The 24,062-nt window shown below is 38.5% G+C and overlaps 1 protein-coding gene across 1 annotated transcript in view; it reads right to left on the reverse strand.

Annotated features, from left to right (window-relative positions):
• Nucleotides 1–24,056, reverse strand: part of GLUD1 (glutamate dehydrogenase 1) — a 30,838-nt gene extending 6,782 nt beyond the window's left edge. The window contains exons 1-9 of the mRNA XM_026069958.1: nt 23,769–24,056; nt 11,661–11,741; nt 10,764–10,819; nt 9,804–9,867; nt 8,048–8,142; nt 3,325–3,504; nt 1,414–1,551; nt 241–378; nt 32–112 (exon numbers count right to left, since the gene is read on the reverse strand). Of these exons, the coding sequence (XP_025925743.1) occupies nt 32–112; nt 241–378; nt 1,414–1,551; nt 3,325–3,504; nt 8,048–8,142; nt 9,804–9,867; nt 10,764–10,819; nt 11,661–11,741; nt 23,769–24,009 (1,074 nt within the window). The 5' untranslated portion in view covers nt 24,010–24,056. The remainder of the gene's footprint in view (nt 1–31; nt 113–240; nt 379–1,413; nt 1,552–3,324; nt 3,505–8,047; nt 8,143–9,803; nt 9,868–10,763; nt 10,820–11,660; nt 11,742–23,768) is intronic.
• Between the last annotated feature and the right edge of the window lie 6 nt (nt 24,057–24,062).

Genomic DNA, 24,062 nt, shown 5'->3' on the forward strand with positions numbered 1-24,062 from the left:
CAAAAGTCAAAGATCAAAAACAGACTCTTACAGGAATAACCATGATATTGCGCTCCAGGAAGATTTTGTCAGCTTCAGGGGTTGTAGGCCCATTGGCACCTTCAGCAATAATCTGAAAGGAATCACAACAGAGTAACTGCTGATTCAGAGGTGTACGTTTCCAGCCACACTAATTATTGAATACTAGCATTTAAACAGCCTTTCTCCGCTTTTCATTTGCATTTGAACTCTCCAACTTACTTTTGCTTTGACCTTGTGAGCATTGGCCTTAGTCAACTGCTTCTCGCTGGCAGCAGGGATGAGAATGTCACAGTCTGTTTCCAGGATGCTGCCCGCCAGGGGCTGTGCTTTAGGGAAGCCCATGATTGTCCCATGTTGCTGTTTGAAGGAGACAAACCAGAGTGTGTTTAGTGTGTGTACTGGTTTTACTTCCTTCCCATCTTCTAACCTTTTTAAAAGAGAGAGAAGGGAGAAGAAATGGTACCAGTAAGACAGCACATAACATAATTCCTATCCTTACTTAGAAAAGGTACTAAAAAGCAGCCCACAGAGCTTGGATAGTAGTCTAAGTTCCCATGATTGAGGCGTAACTGCTCTCTGGGCAAAGATGCTGATGTTGTTTGCTCTCTGGAGTATGTAAAAAGGTATAGTCCCTCTCAACTCTTTAAAATACAAGGCAAATGCAATAGTTTTCAAACAACTGAAATGACCCATCAGTCTGCTAAGCACAGGACAAGTTGCATTGCATAAGATTGAAAAGTACCATTTTAAAATTTAGCACTACATCGATGGCCTTTGTCTAGTGAGAGAATCTTTTCATTATTTTGAGAAAGGGGGTAAAAAAGAACAAAGGCACCCTGTTTAAAAGATGACAAATGAAATAAGTTCCTTAAGAACTCTACATAAGAGATCATATTTTAGCATCTGTCAGACAGGCTTTCATTTCTTTAGCAACATTCAATGGTAAGTAAACAGCAGGAAGTGTGCTTTGAAGTCTTAACATATGCTTATGATTCTCAGTCAGGAATACTTCAGGAACTTGCTTGAGGCATCCCTCCTAGTTTAGTCACAAGAAAGGCAAAATAAGCACAAACTCCAATTCTGAAACCAAAATAATTAGCCTGTGCACATGCAAACCCTTGCCCTCTTACAGAGAGTCAGGTCAAAAGGTAAAAAATGTACAATGTAATAAAGCAAACTAACTGCCAAAGCCACAAGATCAGTTAGTGTTAACCACCTACATTCATAATGGGGATAAGGAGAAAGGAATAAGAACCAACATTCCCGAGCCATTTTGTAAGTACTAATTGCAGCATGATCTAAATATTAGAAATTAACACCAGTCTACTGTCATCCTAAGTGTTTGCAAAACCAACAAAAGTTAAACCACTTCTTCTCTGCTAAGTTTCATACCAATTTGTAATCTTCTAGTTCCTTTGGGTCAATCCCATCAGGATTCCAGATAGAACCATTGAACTCTCCAACAGCAACACATTTGGCTCCAAAACGATGCAAGTATCTCATAGAATGCAAGCCCACGTTACCGAATCCCTGAAGGTAGAAAGAGACAGGGAAAAGTAGTTAACCCTTCAGCTAAATTGGCAATTATTGCTGAGGCTTATATACCTTTGAATAGCTTTTTATCTATTGGCATGTCTGGGCATCAGATGATGTGCGTGGGAAGGATGACACAAGTCTATGCACATTCTGCTCTGAATAACAACATTGTAGAAATTGTACATTATAGCTGGCAATATATATTTGTGCAAAGTTTTTCATACTGAAAAACCACAAGGGAGGCGTTCATTGTTTTGACAGGTTTGTAGTAACAATATGTTTATCAACACAGTAACATTATGTTTATCTATTTTATGACTGGCACTGTCTTAGAGGGATTGATAAATTTTTGTACAACCATTCCAAGGTGTGATTAATGTTTGTAGGCCAAAAAATATTCTCATTTAGTTTGGGTAAGGAAGGCTTACAAGCATAAAACCCTCCCAGAATGGAAAGCATTAAACAAGGATGCAATTAATTCTTCACATTAAAACAAACAGACTAGCAGGAAACTATGTTATTTCTAATACATTTCTGAAGCAATCCCATACAAAATAGATTACCTAAATTTAAATAATCTTGCATTTCATTAGCGCTTTCTACATCTCTACAGGAATTCCAGGCCACTATTCCACATTCCGGAAGCAGAAGAACACAAATGGCAGACCAAAAGGTCATGGGATCCATGTCAGTTTGTCAGTAGTAATACAGGAAAAAAAGCTGAATATGAAATCCCTCTATAACATAGCTTCAATTATCTCTAAGGTTCCTTTTTTTCCTCTATCAGAAGCAAACTTTGAKGTAACAGTTTGGCATGCACTAGGTCTGTTTGCAATATTACATCCTCATTTTCCTAGAGGAATCTTCAGCTATTTGGTTGGCCAAGTTTTCAGTTTAATGTTCTGCTTTAGTGCCTGCTGGTTAGCCCCCTGCCAGCACGAAGATGCCAAAGGGTAGGGAGAGGGGGTTCTGCCGTGTCTGCGCAGGGCAGAGACGTTTGTTTCAGCCCACTGGTCAGCTAGAGGACAACGCAGAGGTCACAGCTGGGGGCACTGTAACCTCTGCTATTTCTAACAACCAGCGCGTTGGTATGAAAGACGACTCAAAACAAAGCAATCGCCCAGATCCTCCATTCCACTTACTGTTTATCAAAGCTGGTGAAAAGGACAAGTTATTTCTTTGAAAAATTAAGAAAGATAATGCGTATTATTGAACACTGAACACTTTCAAAATTCAACTACATAAATCAGAGCTTCTTGAAGTCCTCTGTATGCAAAACATGTACATTCAATCCTACAAATTTAGGACAGGGTATCAGTTTCTGCTTTCCCAACTGTTTATTCTATAGTGGAACAGGAACATACTACCAATTCCTACTCTCTTTTCTATTGTTTTTATTACAAAAAGGTATAACAAATTTTGTTTAGGCAGAAACGGTGCCACAGGCATTGCACACACTTCAATGAACTTAGTTTAAAGAACTCCTGCAGTAGTATCTCACTTTGGTCTTTGCAACCTATGTTGATAAAGACTGGAGATTTGGCTTTGTGCCTGTAGAGTGCAATCAAAAGTTCAGTTTTTATAAAACAGTCTAAAATAAAGGGCACCTATGTTGTTTGAGAAGCATTTCTGAAGTTTGAGAGTAAAGGTTAATCTTGAAAGTCGTAAAACTCCAACAAGATTTATTGCTACAGCCCATTTTAAAAGCAGCTCTACCAGAATTTTCTTTACCACTTTTTCCCAGCAGTTGAAGGAAAAAAAAGTTACCTGAACAGCAAACGTTTTATCTCCAAATCCAGGAGTCATTCCCAATATACTCATGTATGATGCTTCATTGATGAAGTTTTCAATTCCATGGAAGACACCACGACCAGTTGCAGATATACGTCCATGGATCCCCCCTTGGCTGATGGGTTTACCAGTAACACATGCATGTGCATTAATATCCTGGAAAACAATGAAAGATTTGTGAGATCTGGAAACAATCAGTGAAAGGACAGCTGGAACAAGAAGTTTTGTACACTTTAGAGACATGGGGATCCAGGTATTATTAAAGTCAGGACACACTATAGTTTATATACATTTAGTTTACAAAGCCAATTTCCTTCCTGAGGTTGTATGAACAGCTTCTCAGAAGAAAAAAAGATACTCTAGCAGATGTCAGGAAAGTTATATAATGCAGTATTAGATATGGTCTGGAATTTTTTTGTTGCATCCAAGTGTACATGTTGACTTGAGTCTGTGGCTAATAATGGTGACACTTCTATTGCACTGTCAGCAAAGAGCAGACCTCTGACAAATCAGAAAGTTTTGAGGGATATGTTCCTCTGTATTACCCCCTATAGCAGTCGTAATTTCCATCATCATTCTTGACATTTTAATCTTTTAAAGGGTTCAGATTCATCTTGGGAYTGTTTACAGCTAAAGCCATTTAATCATCTTTAAACAGTGTTTACTCTTCCTTTATACCAAATTCAGTTATTTAGAAACACAATACAAGCCTAACACCTTCCTGTTGTCAGAACATGGGGACTCTGTTTGATCTCAGGAAAATCGACAGTACAAAGGTCATATAGGAAAAGCTAGATAAGCGTTTACTACTTTTATTCAGCAATATATACCATCAAGCTTCTATCTTAAATCTGGTGCCAAATAAAATTGTTTTCTACATGCTAGATAGCTAGCCAAGATAAAATAGACTATTTAAAGCTGGAGTTAATTTTTCAGTTGAAATTAATAATTTGAAAAAACCTTCTGTCACCACTGGTTCCCATGCTCCCCCACCCTCAGAGCCTGGCCACACAAGCAGTGATCTGGCATCCAGCAGAAGTGAAAGAGTAGGGATGAAAGGGAATTCATTGAAATGAGTCTGCCAGCAGCCGGACGGGTTTCTGTTCCACCAGCAGCACATTCACGGGAGGCTCCCTTCTCTCCACTGCTTGTGCCAAATACATTTCCATGCCAGTGGTCTGAGCATGAGATGTTTGGTGAGAGGGAGGAAAAGATCAGAAAAGAGTGAGTGGMGGCAGAATGGCAGGAGATGATTAGACCATAGTGGAAAGCAAAGCTATTGATTGTTTGAAAATGACAGTGAGTTAATCGTAACCTTTAATAGCCTGTCTTTAAAAACAATAAAAGTGATACTGGACTTCAACATAAAGTTCCTAATGCAGTTTCCCCAATGTGGTTGCATTTCTTTCATTAAGCTGCATGCTCCCTCTGGTGGCATGATCCACAAGGTCTATGTTGTCATTTTGCTAGAAACAACTTGGCTCAGTTCTCTGAAGTATTACTAGGTTTTCATTCTGTTTTTTTGTATTGAAACTATGTTTTAGCCTTCATGCATTCACAGAGGAGGGAGTATGTTTTATAAGCATTTGAACAAGTACAGCCTCCTACCATATACAAGAATGTATTTATTAAAGTCTCCTCACATCTCCCTCGAGTCAGTCTAATGCGTTGGAAAGTACAGAAGAGCTGAAAAGGATGAATTTAATCAAAAACTTTAGCAATGTATAATTCAGTGATCCGGCAACTTAAGTTGGACTTTCCAGAACAGTTAACATGGTAGTTATTAAAGACTTGCATCATTTGGCAAGAAACAAAGCATGAGCTGAGGGCAGGTCCCAGTCTTAAAGTCACATATTCAGACCACGGTAAATGTCAGAGCCCCAAACTGGCATTATACTTTTGTTTTTAAGTCAATTGAAAAAATTTTTGTATACCTCAGACAAAAGGAAAGACCACAGCTTTTAATAAGAGGTTTGCAAAACGGCTTATAGTTAGCATTAAAGACTTCTGTATTAGTACTGACAGTCTCTGAACCTAGCTGGTGGAGCTCGTAGACACCCTTGTTTTGCTCATTCCTTAACCCTTTTCTACACTGTAGTGTTATTCTCCTTGCCTCTCCGGCTTCCTGGCAATGTTCTGTTAGGTTTCAAGCAGACTTCCTCTATCTGTTTATACCTGTTGCTTAACTTTTCCTCTCTGCTTCAAGCTCCCAGAACACATCCGCATACAGTCACACCGACTCATCAGGTCCATACCCTTCCCAAATAGATCCTTCTCAAAGAGATATCTTTCCACTCAGCAGAATGTGGTCCTTCGCACAGCTTCGATCTTTTTTCTGAGTTATGATTAGTTTCAACTTCTGTTCAATGGTTCTTTTTCTCTAGTTCCCTTCCCCCTCATTGTCACTTTTATATATTTGGCAGTTATCATCTTCATTTTTGTTCTTGGTGTCTCAGCCAGCTAGTTATCTGAAACATCTTCCTCTACAAACTGTTTTTGATAATTAGTCCACTCTATCAAGCCTTGACATAGTTCTCACCTTCCTTCTCTACACTTGATCATTTTTCACAGTAGCTCGTAAGTCCAACTATGGCTACCACTATCTCTTCCATCTACAACCAAGAAACCCTACAAAAAGAAGTTATCTTCATTTAATTTGTCTTTATTATTCCAATTCTTTAATTCACTTTTCAGAAAAATATATCTAAATCCTCTCTGCTGTTTTTGTTCTTCAAGACTAAGACATTTCCTTGCAGAGACAGAATAAAAGAAGCCATTGTAGCCTAATTAATTTTTTTTAATCCTCAATAGTTGYGTTTTTTTTTTTTTGGTGAAATGTGTGCATCTGTAGGACAACACAACAAGCTGAGATCATGAAGTGGGAAGAATCAGAAATTCAGGCATTTAAAAATCTTTTCTTGTATCAATGTTTAGTTTTCCACCTAACAAAAATGAAGCTTCTTTACAGAACTCCTGTATGTGAACAGACTATTAACAAATACAGCAAAACTTAAAGCCATCTCTATGTTGTTAGTCTTCAGCATCATTCTTATAATAGCAAGTCTGCTGTATCCCAGTGAAGTATGCATTTGAGTGCAACGAGTACACTTACTGTATTAAAACTTAAAATACCTTGAGGCAGTAGTTTTCTTAAATGATGGAATGTTAAGTTATGATTGGGGGAGTAAGTTGTCAGTTTGCACCCTGAAGTGTTTCTGAAGCCGTATTTTTGACCTTTTATAAGGTTTAAAGTTTTTAATGAAAGATTTACATCTAAATGTGTGAATATCCAACAGCAAGTAATGCTTTAGATTTCCCTAGCTATCAGACTGCTCTGTGGAAGAGCTATTCAGCTCAAGTAATCAGTTAGCTACAGCCTCTTCAAGCATTTTTTTTTTTTTTTCCCCCAGAARATACTTTAGACTGTATTTCAGATCTAGGACAAACCATGCCACCCTCTCCGCTATTGGTATGGGCAACAAATAGCACAGGACAAGTATTTTGCCCGGAAGCACGCTGTCTTGAGAAAGACAAGCAGGTCTCGACCAGACATGCCAGAGCAATACGTGTCGGGCAGTTATAATGCCTAGTTACTGGGGAGTGTTGGGGGGAAAATGTACCCTGCYGTATTTCTGAGGAACTGCTGGAAGCGACTGCAGAGAGTGAGAATAAAGCATCTTTTATTATCGAAACATGCAATAGCTTAGCATATTAACACACTGCCACGAAGCTATGGCAGGATTACTTAGGAAACTATGACCTGCTGGAGTAGCAGAAATGATGTCTGAAAGAGATACTAGAAAGTTCAGATAGCATAGACAGTAGAGACTTAAGAAATAAGTTGTCTGTTATAGATATTATTTTTGCCCAACCTGTCAGAGGTATACAATAGGAATATTTCCCTGGTCAACAGTTGTGTTTCTGGAACGGTCAAAATTGGTCCAAATAACCCAATAAGCAACATAAGGACAAAGGTCAAATTAAGTGCTATAATTAAAAATAGAAAAAAAATTTTTTTTGAATGCTTTCTGAGCAACAAATTGTACCAGCGCCTTTTGCTTTACCTTTTCGATAACTTGCTAAAGTCTATGCTGATTTCTTGTTACTTTCAGGGGACCACATAGAGAAATTTTTAATACTGTTGTGGTGTTATACCAAAAGGGAGAAGTGATTTACATGGTCTCTTGAATGACTTAAAAGCTAACCTTTTATTTAATAACACTTGTAAATTTGGTAGTCCAAAGCTGAAAAATTTCAGTACATTAAGACTATACCAACTATTACGAACTACATATTTGCTTAACAACTTTACAGTAATTATACTACCAATGAAAAAGCTGAGGGAAATGGTAAAATTAAAAAGCATTTTTAGATTAAGTCTTTAGACTACAAGACCTTTATAAAACGTATATTCTCTTTTTGCTGAACAGTCCTAATTGGTATGGTATCAGACAAACATAATTTAAGCCTAACATAAAAAGTAGCTTTTATTTATTTTAAACTATTTTTTTCTTAACTGCAGCTTAAAAATCTCCTATCAATTAAGTTGTTACAGTTGCAAGAAAATATTTAGATTCACATAATTAAATAAAATCATATGATGAAGCAGCATGGTAATAAATACTTAGAACAGTGATGACAGGATTTCTGCAAAGACCAAGAAAGCTTGTCTACTTCAAAGCCTCTGCCCAAAACTTACATAGTGTCCTATGGTACTGGCATAGGTGTCAGCAATCCAGGACATCTCCCTCTCCCCTGTGCTCATATCAGGAGCAGGCACATCAACACCAGGTCCTGTTGGCCACAGTGAAAACAGCTCTTAAGGATCAAACATGAAGTTATCTTCAAACATTATTCCTTGGAGAGGGACTTGGCAAAGAACTGTTTTCTTATTTAATCCTCAGTTGATTATTCAAGTAACAGGGTTGTTTGGATTCAGTTTGGTTTTAAAYTTTGTATCAGGCATTTGTACAATACACAAGCCACTCAGTAAAATGAAGGTCAGTTTGTCAATGAAAAGTTAGAGTAAGATAATGCATCAGAATCATACTTTTACTTTTTTGATGATCACTGCTATAACAACAGGAAGGACACTACTTAGGTATGACTCCTATATACCATACTGTTAATTGTTTTTGTATTAGAACATTTATGTATTTCTATGAATTTCTTTTTCCTTCCCAGCTGAGTTTAAAATTTTTGGTTAAATTTTTAAGGTAGGCTGTTCTAGTCACTGCACTACAGCATATACATTTGAATTTACCCCTCATTTCAAGAAGGGTATATTATAGCTTTCCTGATGAACTAAATCTTTGAATGAACCTTTGTACATCTGTTGTACTAACAGCAAATTTAGTCTCTTTTTTCTAGATAATTAAAAGAGGTATTTAGCCAACCTATTTAAGGTCAAAGGGTCCTGCTAAGCAAGACTTTAAACCCAAGTCTGCCTCTACAAAGTTGTCTTCTAAGCACTTTTAAAGGTTTTGAAAGCTATACAGCCCCTACCATAAAGTCAAAAAGGGAGATGAATTTCATCAAACTATTTTAAGTGTCAAACTATTTTTGTGTCACTGAACTAACAATTGTTATCATTAGTATAGTGTATATTATTACACTAGTCACATGTAACATCAATAAGTGCTTTTCAAAGAAGCTTAATTTAGATGAGAAACACTCTGGTCAGAGAAAAGAAAATGCAGGTAAATTAATATACATTCTTAGAGGCAGTTAAACATCAGGAATACATGGCAGACACTTGACTAGCTATATGCCTTGCTACATGCCTTCATTTGAATAAGAACCTTCTACAGGTAAAGATTCTCCATTTAATTAGGAGTTGAGCTAATCATGTCCAGTTTTATTCAAGAGGAAACTTCCAGACCTTCAGACAGCAAGCTATCAGTTCAGCTCAGGTTTGAGTCTCTAAATGAGACACCTATTACCACTACAAAAGCTGAGGGTCTGTTACAACAGACACCTACACTTCTTGCCTAGCTTCCTCTGTAGCCTGTGGTTGTCATGGGTGAAGCCATCAAAACTTTCTCTGGGGTGGATCTTCCATTTCCTTCCTCTGTTTCCTCTGGTATCTGCCAAAAGCCTCAAATGAGACTACAGGAAACAGTAACAGTGAACGGCTCCATATTAGAGATTAAAATTGCAACAAACTTGGTCAGGATTTTCTACTCCATCCATAAGAGACCCTATAACCTCAGCTTTTGTGGCTTTTGATAGCATAACAACCTCCAGAAAAAAGTCTTTAAGTTAAGATACAGTTCCTTTCGATATGTAGTAAGCTGCAATGACTCAATTCTTTGTGGTTCTTTGTTGAAAGTATCATACCCAAATTATTTACAGCTCAAAAATGCAATTATTTCAAGGATACTCTCTAGTGGACGTTGTCAATGTAGAATAAATCAGATTCCTAAATTTTACTATTAAAATTTTACACAACATACCAATGAAACCCTTTTTTGCTAGCTCCATGGTAAATCTTCTTGTGATCTTTTCCAATTCATTGTCCTATAAAGAAAATGCAATAAATATCACAAGAAATCATTAGTGCTTATGAACATTTGCTAAAACTAATACCCAAGTGTAAAAAGATGCCTTTTTTTTTTTTTTTATGAAAGGATGATTCACATATTTATGTAGTTTATACGCCACTCCCTAACAGTCCCTTGGTATTCAGACAGCACAAGGAAACATTCGACTGACTTTCTGTACATTCTGATCCATGACAAGTCAGGAATGCAGCACAGAAAGAACCACCTGTGCTTGTAGCAGAGGTTTCCAGCAAACAAGTCCGATAGCCCACGCGAGAGATTTATACCCAGCAACAGCAATAGCCGGCCTGCAGGTTACATAATCGACACAGTCCTGAGGTACTTCACACAAATCCTCACATGAGTTTTGAGCCTAGAATATCTGATACATATTCGAGCATTCTTTTCTATACAAGTATTTTAATTAGGGCAAGAAGGCAAGCCTGCAGTAAACTTTTTATAACCCAAGTTAGCTATTATTTACACTGGAACACTGYGTATAAAGGTTTAATGGACCATAAAACTATTTGTCATAATAAACAAAAACATTAACTTTTTTTGCGAGAGTAGTTTAATTTAAGCCCTTATTAACAATATCAACTTGAAAAAAGAAATTAGGTTCCAAATGGTCTGCAGTCTTATGGCCTCAAGATAAAAAAGGAATGAACTAAATGATTGAAGTATTTGACCTCTTATATATACACCTTCTAAAAATTCTTTCCTACCTATTACACACACAAGCTTAATTCAGCCTCTACAGAGGCAGAAGTGGCAGGAAATTTTAAGTTGTCAATAATGCCCTTAGAAGAGCTTTTTAAACTGGCTGGCTTCAGTACTACAGTTAACTGAATTTTTATCTATGATTAAGCTTACTGTGTAGTTCTTGGGATTGATCTTGACACCAGCCTTTGCCCCACCAAATGGCACATCTACAAGAATGCAAAGGAAAATTATTTTACTTTTTCAACAATAAAGGCAGAACACATCAATAATTTGTGTGAATCATATCTTCGATTTTTGCAGTGAATTTGGTTTTGCCATGCTCAGGGCTTCACAAATGTAAGCTATAATCTGACCTGGGGACTCCTTTTAAAAGGGGAAATCTTTCAAGGGCAGCTTGAAAATTGTCTTTGACACTTTAAGTTCATGATTTAAATCTTGTATATCCTTCAAGCTCTTCTACTTAACATTTGTAACAACAAGAACTTTTACAGTTTATTATTTACTGTTTCAGCTCAAAAAATTTACTTTGCAAGTCTTAAGTTTCCCTCTACGCAAGAAAAAAGTATTTTGTTTTCATGCACAGAATGTTTAGTTGCTCTCCAAATTCCACTGCAATTAAGCAGCCACATATGAATTACACTTCTTTTTAACCCATAAAGGAAATTTATCCCTCTTCTCCCTCCACAGCTCCCCTGCCTGAATCCTTCAGTCTCCATCTTCTCCCCTTAAAATTACCTCCTCCAGATCAACATCTGCCATACATGGATTTGTCTTCCAGAAACAATACTTTTATAGGTGGGTAACTAGCAGAGTTTGGACTTTCCAAATGAAAATGCAACTTTATTTGAGCCCAAGGAGCTACAGTAACAGCAGAAGGAATATACATGATTATATTAGTCACTATACATTTTTTACCCACTTGATGCAAATTTTAGTCAAAGATTAGTGTCTAAAACTTAATTTAATCCTTCAGATGCTTTTCTGTAAATTACATCAGTACTGACTGAAAGTCAAGATTGTGTTCTTGCTTGATAAATCATCACTTACCAACCACAGCACATTTATACGTCATTAGAGATGCCAAGGCTTTCACTTCATCCACGCTAACATCCAAACTATAACGAATACCTGTAAGACACACAGGAGAAAAAAGGAATTCACTGAGTAACTTCTCAGGTATTTATAAACTGGGAAGGCTAATTCTAGGCCACCCATCTATAACATGCAAGTATTTAACTTATCAACCCATTTGCTTTAAGATTTTTAAGAACAACCCCCCATTCTCCTACTTAAAAATCTATCTTTCTTTAGCAGGAATTAAAGACTTCAACAATTCTCTATTAAGTCATTTAACAGCAACTCTCAACCTTGGAACAAAAGTGAATGTTCCCTGAGAGTCAAGCTGATAGGTAACTCAGTCCCTGTTTTTTAATAGGCTGATAAAGCACATGAGCATACCGCAAGATCTTTAACTTTGAACTTCATTCACTGTTTATACAAGATGAACTGTGTTCCTGAACGTAACTTATCAGTACAGGTCATAATCAACATCCCTTTGCTAGAGTAATGCAAGCTTCTGTTAAGCTATGAGCTTTGTAATACGTATGGCTGAGGTCCAATGAAACCATACACAGCTTCATGGCTCTGACTGCTAGGTAGACGCATGACAAAAAGCAGCAAGCTACTCTGCTAATTCAAATTTGTTCACAACATTTTGATAGACTAACTCTACCAGCAAGGCTGTGTGTGATCAAGTCACCCCTCCTGCACCCTGCATAAAACCCAGCACAATCTGCTTTGTCTGCTCTGATTTATTCAGCAGAATTGCAAGCATGTGTTGACAAATGATCCGGATTCAAATTTGTATTGTTGTGGTTTGATAGAGGCTCAGATTCAAAATTGGTGACTGTGGCCTTCAAGGCAGTTCAAAACCAACTGGAAAATGATTATGCAAAGGCAGGGAGATCTGTTCACCTGCCTGACTCTCAAAAGTCTTTTAAGAAATGGGTTATAACTGTCCAATAAATTGACTGAATAAAAAGTTAAAATCCTCATATTTTAGAGGTAGTTGCAAAGTAGAAAACTTTAGACAAACTGACAGGGCGCATATACAGGAGTGCAGAGGCCTAAACACGAAGTTTAGGATCCTCACAGTTCCCACAAACGCATGGGGCAACAGCAAAAAGCCCTACAGCTATACATTAGCTTCTATCCAAGCTTAGTCTGCATCATCATTAACTGTAACAGAGCTGTGCAGAATTTCTTCTCTCCTCTACTCCCCAAATCCTCCAAAGACAGGCTGCAGGTTGTGCCAAGTTGCATGGTGGTTTGGAGCAGGCACAGAGTGTCCTTTAGATGCTAGGACAAGGCGCCACAAATTTCCTATTATCTAGAGAAGCACATATTCAGGTCCTCAGAAGTGAAAAAAGGCTAGCATACATTATCCAAACTAAAGCACTCTGCCCCTGTGAAAGCCATTCCTGGATGCTCTGGAAACAGCCCTAGTTTCAAAGGAACTGAATGTTGCCCAAATAAAGCTGAGGGCCAAGTTCTGCTTTCTTATGCGAGTTCAAATAGTAAAAGAAAGCACCAGGCCTCCGCAGGACAGAATTTAAATTTAGAGTGTACACGGGAAGGAGGGTGGGCTCCAAAAGCAAATTAATTAGTTTCTGACTTAGGCAGCGATAAGGTATATAGGAAGCCTGCCTGGGCTTCCAAGAAGGTTCTCACAGGAAAAAACATTTGAAATTTAAGTGGAATCTATTAAGGCCCAGCAGAASAGTCTGAGATACAGTGTACGTAGTGTTTCACACGCCTAATTCGGAGGAGGGTTACCCTCCTCAGGTAGGTAACCTGCTGACTACCCGGAGGGGTAGTCCCTGAGCAAGAAGAGCCACCACCCATGGCTCAGCCAGGCCTGCCTGGGGCCAGCATGCCCTCGTGGCTGCGCAGGTACGCTCAGGACCTGGTCCGGCAGCGTTGCTCAAGCCAGCCAGGCCCGAAGCCCCAGTCTGTGCTCCGCAGGAATGAACTCTGCCCCTCTATCCCCATCTGAACTAGGTCACTGTGTATTTATTCAACCTGCATATTTGTTCTAACTTCACCAAGCCATGTACACAAAGCCGTTTTGCTAGAACTATGTCAGTAATACCTTTGCAGGCACACAAAACGCTGTTTATTGATATATGGAAAGCAGCGGGTGGATTAAGAGTTAGGATTACTTATCTTTTTTTACATTTTTAACAGGGAAACAGAACACAAAAAAGGAGAGAGTGGCCTCTTCTGCATATTTATCATATGGAAGAGGCAATCTGAAAAACTGAACAAGCAGCAGTGTAGCTAGAGGCTTCACACACATGCAGTTCAGTTACATTTCCAGTTTATTGAGGGCTGCTATATATTTTATTGCAATAAATATTACACTTTTATACTAGGTGAACTAGGGAAAATGTTCTGAGATTAACCCAGTATTGAAAGGCTTTCAGCTGAGACACCTATTAGTCACCCATGTACACATACCAGAATAGGGACAACTTTTAAACTTGAGGCTGAAATCATCCTCTTCTGGAAGAATTGTCCTTTTCTTTTATATTTTTGAGCAGGATTTAGCTTCTTCTGTAGCCTATCAAACAGTTTTAACTGAATCAACTTGTCTAAAGGCTTATATTCCGAAGTGGGAGACTAGCCAATTCTGAGAGTTGTGCTGACTTCACTAGCTACTTAGTTACAGTTTATCTGCTAAATATTTTTATTACCACAGACATAGTTCAGGGGATAGCTTCCCAGTTTAGTGACAGGTATGATTTTTTTTCTCCTTCTGTAGCAAAAGAGGGACAACATGTAAAATATGCTAACATTTTATTCCTTTTCACAATTAGGCCAATAATTGTTTTCCAGGAACTGTGATTAATCTATAGGAGGCCCACCTCGACCGGGGAATTATTTGTGCTAAGCTGTGAGGGCTGCTGAGAGCCAGGCGTTTGAGAATGATGTACATGCCATCTGCAAGAGGATGCACACAGACAAAAGACTTAATTTCTATTGTATTTGGACATCAGTGAAATTCAGTTTGACAGCTTCCTACTTTGGCAGGGGGAGAGTATTGCCATGCATTTGTACAGCTCTTTTGGAGACGTATTCAACAGCCTGATTCTAAAATAGACCATATACACAGATACAATACTGTTTTTCTTGGTTTTTGTTTTTTTGCAAAAGATTTGTAATACATAAGCAATGAAAGTCACTGCTACACAGCAAGATTAGCATTTTATAACCCTGGCAAGTCCCTCATAGTAGGTCTCTGGAAACTTGTGACTGTTACAGCAAACTAGTTAGACAAAATAGTTTGAAGAAAACCTCAAGTTACTGCATGACTCACTGCCATGGAAAATACTTTTCATCGGAAAACATACAAATTCTTCTTCTAGCGGAGTATTCTCTTTCCTTGCCACACCCCAAGAAGTTAAACAGTATGCTGAGTGATAGGTTGGTTTTGCTATGCACAAGACGTTCTACATGAGGAAAAAAAATTTTATTACTGGGTAGTATAAAGAGAAGGTTTTATCATCACATTACAGTGTCTTAGCTTTTGAAACTTCTGTTTTATGATCTTCCATATTTTGGAGATGCTATACCTTACCCAGCTATCTGTGCTGAGCCCAATAGTTGTTTTGGCCACAGTAAAATTTGCTCATGATTTAAGCTTAGCTTCTTAGAGAGATGTTATGGATTAATTTTAACTTTTCCAAGTAGAGATAGCAAAGCACTTAAAACAGCATTTTTGAAATAAATGTCAAAATAGTAATTATCGATAAGACTGTATTTTGGATTCTGTGATATAACTGGTGTCTGTAGGCATCCTGCATGTGAGTTTTAAAGCAACTGTCAGTTACCATTTTAAACAGCAATTTGTAAAAATGTAAATTAAGATTTGTACTAAGGATTGTACTAACAGGCATGTAAAGAAAATCTTTATTTCAAAGAAAAAGTAACCAGCTGTACATCCTAGATTTTACTTTGTACAGATTCTGTTGTGTTCCATTATGTTCTGTGTTTTCAGTATGCTTACTTAAAAAAGAGAAGATATACAGAACCATCAGCTTTTAGAGAACATGATTACTGTCTTTCTAGTTTGCCTAAAAATCTAGAGAAATGCACTTAGGAAAGTTAGTGTAATTATTTCCTGATCTTCTAGTTCAGTTATCATAAAGAATAGTTATCTGCATATGCCCTCATCACTAGTGAGGGTGAAGTATTCAAAGACAAGTCTCAAAACTAAATAGTTACCAAGGTGACAGCCCAGAGCAACACACTCAGTAAGCTGCTCCTCCTGCACTGAGTATCTTGGGAATCGTGGTGAGTTCTTCAAGTGCACCACAACCTGGAACAGCTTTGCATCTCAGTCCGAATTACTCATATCTAACCGAGGCTTTTGTCCTGCTTTGACTTCAGTATTTTCTTCTAGTCATGATTATCTTTTGAGCTTTGAGACTAATTTGGGCATTTTACAGGTCAAGATTCTTGCTAACATGGTGCATTTGTTCTCCTTACCTCTATCTGCAAAATCCCCAAACAAAATCCATAAATCAGCTCCAGCATTTACTGCAATACCTTGGTTCCTTAATGTTAGCTTTGTATCCATGTATAACATTTTCATTTAGATGAATTTCAGTAGGAACAGAACTTCAAAGCAATCATTAGGCTCTTTCAGGACAACTATATTTTTTTTAATCCCCAAAAGCCAGTAGTCCTTCCAAGATTCCCTACAAGGAAACTGCTCAGCCTTATTTAATTATTTGAAAAGTGCAGTAAACAGCACAATGACAAATTTGTAATTTTTGAAGACTAAAAAATTCCAGGGAAAGCTAACAAAGCAAGATGAGTAATTCAGCACTGGAAAACAAGAACACTGTACACTAATCAGCAACAAAAATTACTCATTCCTAAATTCAATTCACTAACTGCCAAGGAGGGGGAGATAAAAATATGCCTTTCTTCACATACAGCATTAGCTAGATATAACCTGGAATAGGGAACAGCCTTCCTTATRGACACATCCCACCATTCTGATTAAAAAAACAACTCCCATGTAGCCTTAAGTATCTGTACAGTGACCATTAAGGCACTGAACTAGACAGAATACTTCAGAATATCACTTCTTTTATACTTTCCATAAGCCATTTTATTATTTCAAATATACATACATATAAGCTTATTTCATTCCATGCAGAGGAAGGCCAAGAATATTCTCTATTAAAGTAATATGTGATGCATTAGTAAGGTCTTGTGTTTTAAATGTTAATGTGACAGATTTTGTATAACACCAGCCCAACACTTATTACCCGAATTTATGCACTTAGTGAATAGCACTAGGAAGTAAAGATAGAGTGCATGTCTCATCTATAAAACTGCCTCAATCCTGCATAAAAGATTAAGTTGTTCATTAAGAGGCACTCGGAACACTGTAGTAATAAGGATGATACAGTGAGATAAAGATATTAATACCATGTGTGGGTGTGTAGAGAAGGGAATAACACATGAGTTGGCCTCTACTTCTGTGGTCCAAATGCCATAGGAGCCAGAAAAACAAGTCACCATAGTGCTGACATGAAGCAGGCAAATTCCAAGCTGTGCCTAATAGCTTATTTCCTAGCAAGACGGAGCTTTTGTAATTCATGCGGATCAGGTGCAAAGAATACCTGCTAGGATGACCAGAGAATGAGGGGTCTAATACCCAAGAGGTTCCCCTCCCCAGCCCCCTAAACAAGTGTTTATCCAGAAAGCTCAATGCTGAGAGAGGCATGATCTCTCTATAAATAGACAAGGAGCCAACAGTAGCAAGGGAAAACAACTATTTAAGCTCAAGGACAAAGTTGGCTACTGAACAAACGGCATGAGCTGATTATGAATAAGCTGAGACTGAAAAGATTCATAGCCAGAGAAGCAAGGCATAGGCTTTTACTAGAATATCAAAGGTTAAAAAAATCATATGCTTCACTGAGAATTGTGACTAATTTATAAAAGGCCACAAAAAGTATAGGATGCCACTCCTTGTCCTGTTTTCTTTGGGTGTTTTTTTTTTGTTTGCTTGTTTTCAATTTGCAATTTAAACATATATCCACTATTGCACTTATTGTAAAGTTAGGCATGCTACAATAGGAAAATAAAAACCTGTGAAAATCAGGCACTCATATAAGCTTTAGCTATAATACTACAAATGTTATCACAGTTAGGCTAATTACCAGTCTTTATCTGTAAAACCCTGATTCCTTTGAAGTTAGACCAGTTTCCATGGTTTATTTCAGGTTATAGATGGTCTATGTTATAGTTCCATATGTTGTATGGCCCCTAAGATTCATTTCTTTATCTTATCCTCTAAGACCCCCGGGCTACAGATGTTCATACACACATCACTTAAAAAGCAAATACACCAACACAACCCCAGGATAAATGCAGCTCTGTTGAAGTTACCTTATAGCACTACTGCTTACTTCTCCATTTTCAAGGGGGAATAACCTATGCCACTAAGGTAAAGACAACCCATGGGGTTGTACTGCTCCAACTTTTGCCAGTAAAGTCTTTTCTTTTGCAGACAAGTTACCATCATGATGTATGTATACAGTTTTAGACAAGGTAACATGTATGACAGAGGCTATTGGTGACTGGGCACTGATACTGGTACGAGCCTTAGACCTCTGCAACAGAAGTGCAGCAAGGGAAGAATGAATGAATATTGCCTTGTTTAGTAAGAAGCTCATTAACACATAGTTAASTCAGAAGAGAAGAAATCCTGGTAGGCAGAAGAGAAGCAGCCAAAACCAGAAGACAGGAAAGTCTCCTCATACTGAATAGATGCTTCTGGTAGCAAGCCAAAGAAAGCACCACACAGGAAATCAGACTCATTCACCTCCAAGTCAAATGAGCAAATAAAGTAAGAGTCATGTCTTCAAATACAGACATGGAACATGACTTTTCAAGTAATGTATGACAAAGTTTTTCAAAATCCCAAAACTTCTATGTACATGAAAGTCAGACTGAATCTACTCTGGAACTAAAGATAGTTTTAAAGTGTTTCTGAACTGAGGAAGTAGTTGAGACTTAGTTAAGGCAATTTGAGTGAGCATAAACAAAAGGTTATGCTGTTTCACAACTCTTATTAACTTGCTTTCATTAATACCAGACCTGTTAGACAGCCAGTTAACACGAGCAGACTCTAAAAGTTTTATCCCTGCAGTAAATGCTGCCAAACAAACACAGCATCATTTCCATACTACTAAGCAGCTATGAACTCAAAATTAACTTATTTGTATTTGCACATTGGTTATTTTCACTAATCTATTCTCTGAAACTGACCTATTAATGAAAACAGTTGTCAGCAATGACCTCATGAGAAAAGCAGTTTAACCAGTTTTATACGTTCCATAAAACTTGAAAAAGTTATTTACAAAGATTAAATGTTTTAAATAGGAACTTCCAGGGTACTTTTCAGCAAGTCATCTGTATTCAGCCATCTCACTTCCTGTACTGTATTTGGTTTTAGTTCTTTAGGCAGCTGTCACTGCCATGAACAAGAGCAGCTGTGGTTTCCTGTTAGTTCTGGCCACTAGCACGCAAGTCACCACATAAGCAAGGGAAAGACTGATCTGACCAACACCAGTACTTCAGCTACCCCGAACATCAGTCCAATATTATAAATACTCAGTTTGGATCATAAGCAACTTGCTTCAGGAGTTCCAACACACAAGAAAAGGGCTTATCTCCATATTCTCAGTGGGATAAGACTCTTTTTTTTCCTCTTCTAATTAAATTTTTCTTTCCAAAGAGTTAAATTGCAGAAAATGGAATCTTTAAAACCTGGACTTGTATGCTGGAGCCAGTACAGTGCAAGACCTACCACTTAATATTCATGACCATTTTGTAAAGACTCCTAAAGCACAGAAGAAAAAAGAAAAAGAATCACCACCTCCTTGAGTCGCATTGGTTTGCAACCCTTAAAATAGTTAAAGATTCTTTTCTAAAACAATGAAATAGAGAAGCGGTGCAAGACACAGACAGAACTGTTATTTCTAGGTTCTTTCAATGACATGAAAAAAATTGAAGTTAAGCTGAAAACAAAGCATGTTTCAGTACTTAGTGCCAGTTTTCCTGAAAAGCACTTCTCTTTACCCAATGAAGTGAATCACATGCACTATTGTGTAGTGACAACTGTGTCCCAACACAATCAAGTCAACTTATGTTTCTAAATCTGTTTTGGAGGGAGAGAGGATGGTGGGATAAGTAAGTCATTACTGAATTTCCTATTTATATTAACTATACATTAAATTATTGGAAATAGGGTATTAGAGCATTTACTTTTTAAACTTGGTTACTTGTAAAATATGACAGTCAAGTTTCCCATCAAGGTATAGAAGTTGGCCTACGCAAAAATTTAAGACTAATCTTGAATTTGTCCTCATTCAGACCAACCTATGTGGTCTGCCCTTTCACTTCTGTATCAGGCCACAATCATTCACTCAGAACGCTTATTTTCAGAGCAGACCTCTTCTGGCATTCACTCTGCTGAGCTCTGTCTACTTGCAGGCAACAGAAGATTTGGTACAGAAAGATTAAGTGAACAAACTGTTGAATTCCCACTGGCAGGTATCATTCACATGCCCATCCAAGTGTTAAAGTTACTCCATAAAGATCAACCTCACACTCGGTTTGGCACTTTCCAGATTTGGGCTGGACTACCATGCAGGAATCAAGGTTTTACTCTAGGGGAGAATCAGCAGGCAAAGAAAAGTGAAGGTGATGTTAAGAGTCACCTGTAACAAAAGGAAACATATTCTTATTGTTATGATGTTAAGCTACAAACACAGATGTTTAGTAGAAACAATGACGTACTGCTTAGCATTCAGAAACATTAAAATATTTATTTGGTGTTTGTTTCCTAGAGTAATTGAACTGTCTCTAGGTTCACAGCATTTAAATCAAGAATTTATTTGATTTACAGTATAAATTCTTGATTAGTTAATGGCTAAATCTGTAAATGACCTTACAAACCAAAACATACACAGAAGTACTAATGAAGTATTTCAGTATAGATGTATATCAAGAAACTAGGGGAAAAAAATTAAAGGACAACCTTGAGAAGCATGAAAAACATTTGTTTTCCTGAATCATATACTTCAGTCTTAAAGCCTACTTTGGCCTTTTGTCTAATCTGTACACAAAACAGTACTTAATACTCTTTAAACATCATCTCTCATCATTCAGCTTATTAATAATGCTTGGACATACCAAGCACTTTTTCTTTAATTGCTCTTAAAGACGTAAAAACAAATTYGATTATATTTATACAATATTTAAAACTCATGAAATACCCATGAGAGAAGAGTTTGAAGTACAATTTCCTTACAACAGTGACAGAGATGACCAAGCATACCTACTTGTACATTACCACCTAGCAGTAACTAAAGGCCATCTCTTTCTTAGTACATAATACATATCTTTTTAAAAGATTGGTATGGGCAAATCATAAGAACCTTATGATTCCTAATCATAAGGGGGATCCTAAGAACCTTATTTTAATCAAACATTTTACTTTTCAGTAAGTGCAAAGTTAAAGTTCATAATTCTGCAACTGAAAAGATCTAGGACCTGTGTTCCTCCTATTGCTCTGAAAACCTTCCTTACAATGCCAACTTATCGCCCTCTTTAAAAGGTAGGCACAGGCTCCTTGCTGTTTCTTGCTGCTGCTAATTCCTTACATCAGATTCTGGACTACACAATATGTGGGACAGTCACTTCAGCAAGTTTTCTCATTTCACAATATTACAAAGTTTGAACTATATTTCACTGTGCTTTGCATTTTTTCCTGTAGAATCTAGTAAGAATCTAGTTTAAAAAAATCACTTTTGGACAAAAGCTCAAGTTGTTGGTGCATTCAGGAAGAATCAAGTATACTACAAATGCAGAAATACCTTCACCATCCTTTTTCTTTGCAGTTTAAGTAGCAATTTTCTACTGCCATTTCCTACCTTATTTTTTCATAACAGGTTTCAAGTATTCCAACTACTTACTGAGCACATATCATATCACATGTCACATTTAAATTTACGACAAAGCCAGATCTGTCGTCTGATAGCGATCCAATTCCTAGAGAGCATTAGAAGGTGAAATCCATTGATGATCACTACACCGAATAGACTGGAAAGGAAACAGCATTTGCAGTTCCTTCCCCAATCCCATGGTGGGAGGGAAATAGCACGGGAAGGAAAGGACAAAGTTTATTTTCTTCAGCTGCCATATCCAACTGCCTGAAAACTTTCAGCACAGACATGACCATTCTATCCTCACTCATGCTATGCAGGGAAGACTACATCAAGAGTCACATTATTTACTTACTTTCTGCAATTTTTAATTTATATTTTATATTCCTAGCTGCATGGATACCTATCATATCAAGCAAAATATCCTTGAGCCCATTAGACTGAGAAACAGTCTTGGACTACTGTAGTCTACCAGGCCCAGTAACAACTTTCCATAAGTTCTACAGTGTTTTCTTGAGTCTTAGCGCAGACAGATGGGCATACAAATTGCTACTAAAAATCAAGAAATTCTCTTGAGGATTTAGAAACACAACTATCAGAACAGAAGGCATCCAATCGCCCTATTTTTTGCTGTTGCTGTTGTTCATGTGTAGAGTAATTCTTCATCGTGAAAATAAAGTCTTCCATTTCTGAACAATACTAACATGAAGTATTAGCAGTTTCTCGATGTTTGATAAAATCTTGTTAGTTCATTTGCTGCTGAACTGTATTTTAATATGCAACTGTGGCTCTGAACAGTAACAGAGGCAGCACAGGAAAGGACTCTTCATAAGCAGCAGCAAAAAGCAACTTGACCTGAGCAACCACAAAAAGCAGTGTAATAGTGATCAGTATTTTAAAAGAAATTATAGCAGCAACAGCACTCCATACAGAGTAAACTTCATCCAAACCAGGCTTCAACTATGACTAAGTCTGAAGTTGGGAACTCCTGTTCCAAACTATCACCAGAAGTTATTTTAAGAGTTAACCTCCACATCATTTTGAACTGTTTTTTATTCTCTCTTCTGGATAGGAATTAAGCATGCTACGCAACACTCACTGTGCATTCAATTTTGTAAAGTTAGAAACCACATCAGCAGGACAAACTATTTGTGCTGGAAAGAGAAAATTCCCACGTAACATAACCCACGTCATATATGCAACAGCTAAGCTGACTGTCAAAAACATTTATACATGAACACCTTTCCCACTCTATTCTAGAAGTCAGCAGTCTCCACTCAAAACAAATCACAGAGGAAACTGTTTTCTACAAGCACCACTGTTATTTACCACAGAGTTGGTCTATGCTGAAGAAAAACTCCTTGATTTATATATTACTTTAAAAGCTCCAGATTGGGATGCTATATGCTCCTGAAATGGTCTCCAATGGCCCACAAAGATCAGCACTGCTGAATAAAGTACCCTGAGGGCCATCTGTACTTGTTTTTGAAGGAAATGCCATCTATCTCGGACCAAATAACAGGATCGGGAGTTTGATTTCCTTAAGATTACACCCTGTTTTCCTACACGATTAGCTCTGCTGGGTTACTGAGTGAGAATCACCCCCTCGCTTGCTTTGACTGGGTATGCAGCTGGCCATAGCTATGCGCGGTTAGCTTTTCCTCGGGGGGAAAAAAAAAAGCTTGCTTTTTTTTCCTATGTACCAAGCTGGTGCCTGGGAAGACTTGTTAGTTTTCGTTACGGGCCATGAGACATTTTCTCGGTGAACACTCCGATTTCACACAGAGAGCCCGGCAGCCTGCAGACGGCTTTCCTCAAGGTCTCAGCTCAGAAGCAGATACTTCACGCGTGATGTTTCCCGTTTTTTTGTTTTCTCCCCCTCCGGCGGACACCGCCGAGGCGTGAGGCGCGCCCGGGCCCCCCTCACCTCCCGCGGGCAGCCGCGGCGCAGGCCGCCGCCCGGCCGCAACCAGGCCGGCCGCGCAGCGGGCCCGCGGGGGGCAGCGAGCGGGCCGGTAACGGTCACGCACGAGCTCCTGCCGCGTTAACAGCTAAACAGCGGGGGGGGGAGGGGGGACACGGACACACAGAGGGGCGCCGTCGGCCGCGCCGCGGCTCTCACCTCCCTTGCAGGGGGTGCGGTGCTGGCTGTGCTGCGCCCGGTAGCCCTCGATGACCTCCCACTCCCCGTTGTCGCGCTTGATGGGGAAGGAGACGCTGAGCACATGGTTGCAGGGCTTGATGATGCGCAGGATGCCGCGGACGCGGTGGCGCCGCTCCTCCATGCTCTCGCGGGTGCGCAGCCCCTCCACCAGCTTGTCCTCCACGATGCTGGCGCCGCGGTCGAAGAAGCCCTCCACCATCTTGAAGAAGTTGGGGTCGTCCTCCTTCCCCTCCGCCTCACAGTAGTGCCGCC

The sequence above is a fragment of the Apteryx rowi genome, unplaced genomic scaffold (assembly GCF_003343035.1).
Source record: "Apteryx rowi isolate R43461 unplaced genomic scaffold, aptRow1 scaffold_30, whole genome shotgun sequence".
NCBI lineage: Eukaryota > Metazoa > Chordata > Aves > Apterygiformes > Apterygidae > Apteryx > Apteryx rowi.